Source organism: Colobus angolensis, unplaced genomic scaffold, assembly GCF_000951035.1.
Source record: "Colobus angolensis palliatus isolate OR3802 unplaced genomic scaffold, Cang.pa_1.0 Scaffold22, whole genome shotgun sequence".
In the NCBI taxonomy this organism is placed as follows: Eukaryota; Metazoa; Chordata; class Mammalia; order Primates; family Cercopithecidae; genus Colobus; species Colobus angolensis.
Genome location: NW_012115377.1, coordinates 717,945 through 725,183, shown reverse-complemented (window position 1 = coordinate 725,183; position 7,239 = coordinate 717,945). Strand labels below are relative to the sequence as shown.

Below are 7,239 nucleotides of genomic sequence, written 5' to 3'. Positions count from 1 at the left end.
AGGCAGGAAAATGGCGTGAACCCGGGAGGCGGAGCTTGCAGTGAGCTGAGATCCAGCCACTGCACTCCAGCCTGGGTGACAGAGTGAGACTCCGTCTCAAAAAAAAAAGTAAATGACGGTGAAAGCTGCGCAGAAAACATTTGCAGCGATGATGACTAGGAAGCCGTAAGAAAAGGCAAAAACCCAATTTCAATTTTAGGGCTGTGAGATGTCAACTGAATTTTTTCCTCTAGAGAATTTTCATATACTCTTCTTACACTGGAGGATTTAAATTGATCATCTTAGGTTTAAAAAGAAAAATCGGGCTGGGAATGGTGGTTCATGCCTGTAATTCCAACACTTTGGGAGGCTGAGGTGGTTGGATCACCTGAGGTCAGGAGTTCGAGACCAACCTGGCCATCATAGTAAAACTCTGTCTCTACTGAAAATACAAAAATTAGCCGGGTGTGGTGGTGGGCGCCTGTAATCCCAGCTACTCAGGAGGCCGAGGCAAGGGAACCATTTGAGCCCTGGAGGCAGAGGTTGCAGTGAGCAGAGATCGTGCCACTGGACTCCAGTCTGGGCCACAGAGTAAGACTCTGTCTCAAAAAAAAAAAGAAAGAAAAATGAAAAATTGGTCCCCAGAGTCGTTACTTCTTCCTGAGCGTCTGTCACCATCCCTGAGAAAACTCAGCCTTACTCCTTTGACTTTTCCAGTGGACACTGGATGCCCAGGGGATGGGCAGCGCCTGATCGGGGAGACAGTGTTCCCCATAGAAGGACCAGGACCTGCAGAGGCCAAAAGCAGGAGGCCCAGAGCAAGGAGGGGTGGACATGAGGGAATGAGGGGGCGCCTGGATCAAGCTGGGCCTGAAGGCCATACCAGGAGCTAGGATTGCATTCTCAGGGAAGTGGGGAGGCTGGAGGGTTTTGAGCAGGGGAGTGACATGCTCTGACTTCAATGATGGCATCTCACATTTCCTGCACACCTACAACATGTCAGTGGCTACAACATGACAGATACAGCCCCTGCTTTCTGGAAAACTTGCAGCCCGGTGGCAAAGACAATAACTGAGTCCCATGAGAATGGCTAAGGCTGTGGGGAAGCTGGCAGCATCCACCCCAGTAATGTCAACAGAGCCCCCTGGGGGCTGACTTGCAGCAGGGAGGCCCTGAGAAGGGAAGGGATGGAAGATCAGGGAGAGAGGGGAGAGAGGTGGGCTTCAGGTGGGAGGCCAGGCTCAGGTGTGAGCACAGGCCGCATGGAGGATGATGACCATGGACAGGAAGAGCAGACTGTGACACAGACCTCTTGAACTATGTCCTTCTGACAGAAGATGGTGGCATCTCATTACAGTTTTAATTTACTCCTCCCTGACTATGGGGTAATGTGTGTCATTGTGTAAAAAGGGCCATTTGTGTTTCTTTTTCTGCCAAGTATCTGTTACTTCACTCACCAATTTTTTTATTGGATTGCTGATCTTCTTGTTATAGAATTATAGGTGTTCTTTACATATGGAGGCTCCTTATATACAGGGTCTGTTGTCTGTATATATCTCTACATGTGTGTGCTCCTGGAGGGCTGCGGCTGTGTCTTGGTCACTTGGAGGTTTCAGACACGGGGTACAGGGCCTGGCACCCAGGCAGCAAGTGTGGGAGGCCCGACAGGATTAACGTACACACACCAACCACGTCCTGGCTGATTTACACATGAATGTGGGCTGCAGTAAGGTGGCCTTGTGTTGTATTTATCCCTCCCAGATGGTGACCGAGGATGAGTATGAGGTCTCCTCTGACCCTGAAGCCAACATTGTCATCTCCTCCTGCCTGGAGCCCAGGATGCAGGTCACCGTATCCGTCACCTCACCCCTGATGCGGGAGGACCCCTCCACAGACCCAGGTGCGGCCCAGCCCTTCCTTCCAACCACCGTCCCCCGCACGCTTCCCGAGGGCGCTCCCCACATCCAGGCCTGGGGCAGTGTCCGCCTCTGCCCTGAGCAGGAAATGCCACAGCAGCCACACTCCAGCACTGGTGTCCCCCCGAGGATTCCATGGGTCACACAAGAGCTGGGTCTCTGGGCAGCAGAGGAGGAGAGTCGGTGACAGCGTCAGATGGGCTCAGAGCCTGGCTGCAGGGGCCGTGCTCGGGCGAGTGACACCGTGTTGCCTCCCTTGCCCTGACCCAGGGCTGGCACCTGCTTCTCCGGCCCTGGCGACACCAGCCCCAGCGGCAGTGGACAGGTCTGAGCCATTTCCCCCGCGTCACGGCAGAAGCTCAGTTTGACTCTGTCCATCAGTCGTGGCGGTCCCAACACCACTGATTAGGAACCTGGGGGCTTAAAGCCAGACTTGCCAGGCCTGGGAGGGTGGGTGAGGGGCTGGGCCAGGCTGGGGGCAGCGAGGGTCTTGGCCGGCAGCCACAGCGGAGGCAGCCATCGGTAACACACTGCACGTCTGTGCTCCCGAAGTCTCAGCCAGCTGTGGAACCTTCCAGAACAGTCTCTAGGGCCGTTTTCCAAACTCCTGTCATCTTTCACCCCCTTTATAATCTTTTTTGGTCATAACTGAGGGCCATGACCCACGGAGGTTTCTCTTTCTATCCATTTGGTATTTTTTGTTGGTTTGTTTTTTGAAACAGAGTCTCGCTCTGTCGCCCAGGCTGGAGTGCAGTGGCGCGATGTCGGCTCACCGCAACCTCCACCACCTGGGTTCCAGCGATTCTCCTGCCTCAGCCCCCGAGTAGCTAGGACTACTGGTGTGCGCCACCACACCCAGTTCATTTTTTTGTATTTTTAGTAGAGACGGGGGTTTCACCAGGTTGGCCAGGCTGGTCTCAAACTGCTGACCTCAGGTGATCTGCCCACCTCAGCCTCCCAAAGTGCTGGGATTACAGGCGTGAGCCACCATGCCTGGCCCAATTTGTTTTTTAAAGCTTCAGTTTTTTTTTTTTTTTTTTTTTTTTAAGAAGAGCCTTTGAATCATTAAATGGAAAGCCACGATCGGTCCTCACAAATAGTCATCTAAAAGATAAGTACAGTGTGGGGAAGAGAGTGGCTTTCAGCGCTAACTGAAGGCTCTGACACAAATGCGGAGGAGGCTGGGGAGTGGTGCCGTGGTGGGGGCGGGTTAAGGGTTGGCGGCCACTAGACAGTGGCTCTTTCCTGGCTTGGGTGGGTGATTAAGTGAGCGGAAATCCTGTGAGGACTGATCAGCGACTGAAGACCCGTGAGCCACCCCCCAGGAAACTGCACTTCCTGTTGGCCTTTTCCTGCCCCTGCTTCCCCTCCCCAGGCCCAGCGTGGTGGGGAGGTGAGCTTCTAAAACTCCCTTTCTAGGTCGGGCACAGCGGCCCACCTCTCTAATCCCAGCACTTTTGGAGGTCGAAGTGGGAGGATCGCTTGAGCCCAGAAATTTGAGACCAGCCTGGGCAATGTAGTGAGACCCCATCTCTAAAAAAAAAAAAAATTTGGCCAGTAATCCCAGCACTTTGGGAGGCCGACGTTGGCAGATCACCTGAGGTCAGGGGTTCGAGACCAGCCTGCCCAACATGGTAAAACCCTGTCTCTACTAAAAATACAAAAATTAGCTGGGCATGGTAGCGCATGCCTGTAGTCCCAGCTACTCAGGAGGCTGGGGCAGGAGAATTGCTTGAACCCGAGAGGTGGAGATTGCCGTGAGCCAAGATTGTGCCCCTGCACTCCAGCCTGGGTGACAGAGTGAGACTCCATCTCGAAACAAACAACAAATAAATATTAGCTGAATGTGGTGGTTGGTGCTCGTCTGCAGTCCCAGCTACTCAGGAGGCTGAGGCAGGAGGATCACGTGAGCCCAGGAGTTCGAGGCTGCAGTGAGCTACAGTGGCACCACTGCACTCCAGCCTGGGCCACAGAGCAAGACCCTGTCTCTAAATACAGGGTACGGCAGCTCACGCCTCTAATCCCAGCGCTTTGGGAGGCCGAGGCGGGCAGATCACAAGGTCAGGAGATGGAGACCATCCTGGCTAACACGGTGAAACCCCGTCTCTACTAAAAATACAAAAATAATTTTTTTAAAAATTAGCCAGGTGTGGTGGCGGGTGCCTGAAGTCCCAGCTCCTCGGGAGGCTGAGGCAGGAGAATGGTGTGAACCCGGGAGGCGGAGCTTGCAGTGAGCCTAGATGGCGCCACTGCACTCCAGCCTGGGAGACAGAGCAAGACTCCGTCAAAAAAAGACCAACAAAACCGTTCCTCATATACACCTCTGCCATTTCCCTCTCGGCCCCAAAAGAGTAATTTCCCTGACAGATCAGCGGGATGGTTGTGAACCAGTGGGAAACCTGAGCACCATCCTCTGACCTAAATGAACCAGGGCCTCCCACAGTGTTGTATGTAATGAAATAAGAAAAATATCCTGTTTTGGTTTTTGGTTTTTAAGAGACGTTGTGTCACTGTGGTCCAGGCTGGAACGCAGTGGTGCAGTCATAGCTCACTGCAGCCTCGACCTCCCGGGCTCCAGCAGTCCTCCCGCCTCAGGCTCCCCAGTGGCTGGGACCACAGGTGTGTGCCATCATGCCCGGCTGAATTTTATTTTTTGTAGAGACAGGATCTCGCCATGTTGCCCAGGCTGATCTCAAACTCCTGGGCTCAAACAATCCTCTTGCCTCAGCCTCCCAAAGTGCTGGGATTCCAGGAATGAGCCACTATTTTCCAATTGAGAAAAATATTCTTTTTTTTGAGATACAGTCTCACTCTGTCGCACAGGCTGGAGTGCAGTGGCATGATATTGGCTCACTGCAACTTCCACCTCCCGAGTCCAAGCTATTCGCCTGCCTCAGCCTCCCGAGTAGCTGGGATTACAGGCGTGCACCACCATGCCCACCTAATCTTTGTATTTTTAGTAGAGACAGGGTTTCGACATGTTGACCAAGCTGGTCTTGAACTCCTGACCTCATGATCCGCCCACCTTGGCCTCCCAAAGTGCTGGGATTACAGGTGTCAGCCACCACGCCCAACCGAGAAAAATATTCTTGAAGGAAAATAATAACCCGGGAGGGAAAAGGGACCCACATCTCTCCCAGACTCTGGGGCCGTTGTCGTCAACAACAGGACGTGTTGAAATCGGACCCACTTTCTCCCTTTTCATGATGCATGTGGAAGTTTCTAGAAATCTGGCTTAATTCAGAGTTTCCCATCTTCACCCTCATCGGCTAACCGAGAACGTCAGGGCTGAAATCCCTCAGTAGCAGTAGGTAAGCTCAGAACTTCCCAGAAGATGAGGTTTTTCCAGGAACGGTTTGTCTGGTCCTCGCTGTGTCTTAGCAGGACAATCTGGGAGGAACCCTCATTCCCCCGGTGGATAAAACGAGGCCTAAAGGATTGAGACCGGGCGCGGTGGCCCACGCCTGTAATCCCAGCACTCTGGAAGGCCGAGGTGGGAGGATCACCTGAGGTCAAGAGTTCAAGACCAGCCTGGCCAACATGGTGAAACCCCGTTTCTACTAAAAATACAACAATTAGCCAGATGTGGTGGTGGGCACCTGTAATCTCAGCTACTTCGGAGGCTGAGGCAGGAGAATCACTTGAACCCAGGAAATGGAGGTTGGAGTGAGCCAAGATCGTGCCACTGCACTCCAGCCTGGGTGACAGAGTGAAACTGTGTCTCAAAAAGAAAGGATTGAGGGGCCCAACCTGAGCCCCTCACCCTGTCGGCAGCAGAGCGGGATAAGGTGCCTTCCCCGCACACCTTGAGGTTTTTCTTCTAGAAGGCGTGGAGAAGCCTCAGGCTGACCCAGGTGATGTCCTGAGCTCCGAGAAGTGCCTCGAGTCCCTGGCCGCCCTCCGTCATGCCCGGTGGTTTCAGGTCAGGGGGCAGGGGTGGAGCAGGGGGAGAGGGGTGACTTTGAGGAACGTGTCTCAGAGGCACCAGCCTGACCCGGCGCGGCCGCCTCAGCCTCATGGGCTCCCAGCGCAGACCAGGACGCCCGCCATCAGCTTCCTGGCTGAGCACTGACTTGACAACCAGCGCTGGCTCCTGGCTGATGGGGTCAGGAAACGTGAAAGGAGTGGGTGCTGTCCTGTGGGTGGGGACGCTGCCATCCCGTGGCCACTCAACGGCCTGGTGGCACCAGACTCGTCTAGAAGTGGACTCTGCTTCCACCTGCCATCTTCGAGGCCGCCAAGGCTCCCCATTGTCCTCCCCGGCGTTCATGCTCATGACGCCACACCATGTGGCCGTGTGAGCCCCTGAAAGTGAACCGTGTGCTTCTCCCCCGAAGGCTCGAGCCAGCAGCCTGCAGCCATGCGTGATCGTCATCAGGGTCCTGAGGGACCTCTGCCGGCGTGTGCCCACCTGGGCAGCCCTGCCAGCCTGGGTAAGGCAGTGCCTGGTGGCCCAGCCCTGCACTGGGACCCCCAAGGGGCTCCATGGCCCCGACAGGCCCAGGTCGAGAGACAAACCCTTTCCTGTGAAGGAGCCAGCGGGACACATAGTACTCAAGAGAGGCCGTGGGAGTCCCTGAGGTCCCCTGGGCGGGGGAGACGGCCCTCTCCACAGCCTCATTTGACTACCATTATTCAAAACCCAGAACCTCGCATGAAAATGCAGGACCGGCCAGGGAAATGTGCGGTGTCTGCCCGACTTCGTGGCACCAGGGCAGAGGGGCCCAGGCAGAGGGGCGGAAGCCGGACTCCCCGTCCTGGCTGCACACCGGCCTCTGGGTGACCCAGCCCAGACCCACCTGCTTTGGCGAGGAGACCCCCTGTGGCTCTAACACCACCCCCCGCCTATCCTGGTAGAAAGAGGAGGGAGAAGAAGCAGCAGAACCCCCCACACACAAGGTTCATGGAGCAGGCCCCAAGCCCATGCCCCCCACAGAGACCCCAGGAACCCATCCAGTCCCCAGACCTTCTCCACCAGCCACAAGCCAGCCATCCACACCCAGCCTCCTCCCCTGCCCTGCGGGCGTCCCCCATCCCACCCTGCAGTGGTGTCCCCCCATCCCGTGCTGGAGTGGTGACTTGCCTGTGGTCCCCGCCACCGGGCCCGTGTCCTTCATCCACACCCACACACTGCCCAGAGTCCAGAATGCAGCGTGGTACAGAGGCTGTTTGTTTTGGTAGAGATTAAGTTTCTTTTTTACTTTTTTTTTTTAGTCATTTTTTTTGAGACAGAGTCTCACTCTGTCACCCGGGCTGGAGTGCAGTGGCGTGATCTCAGCTCACTGCAAGCTCCGCCTCCCGGGTTCATGCCATTCTCCTGCCTCAGCCTCCCGAGTAGCTGGGA

At 55.3% G+C, this 7,239-nt stretch overlaps 1 protein-coding gene across 1 annotated transcript in view; it reads left to right on the top strand.

Moving 5' to 3' along the window:
• Positions 1-7,239, top strand: part of ZFR2 (zinc finger RNA binding protein 2) — a 33,606-nt gene that overhangs the window by 22,896 nt on the left and 3,471 nt on the right. Inside the window, 5 exon segments of the mRNA XM_011943604.1 lie at positions 1,707-1,879; positions 5,723-5,817; positions 6,233-6,351; positions 6,457-6,497; positions 7,222-7,229. Coding sequence (XP_011798994.1) covers positions 1,707-1,879; positions 5,723-5,817; positions 6,233-6,351; positions 6,457-6,497; positions 7,222-7,229 — 436 coding nt within the window.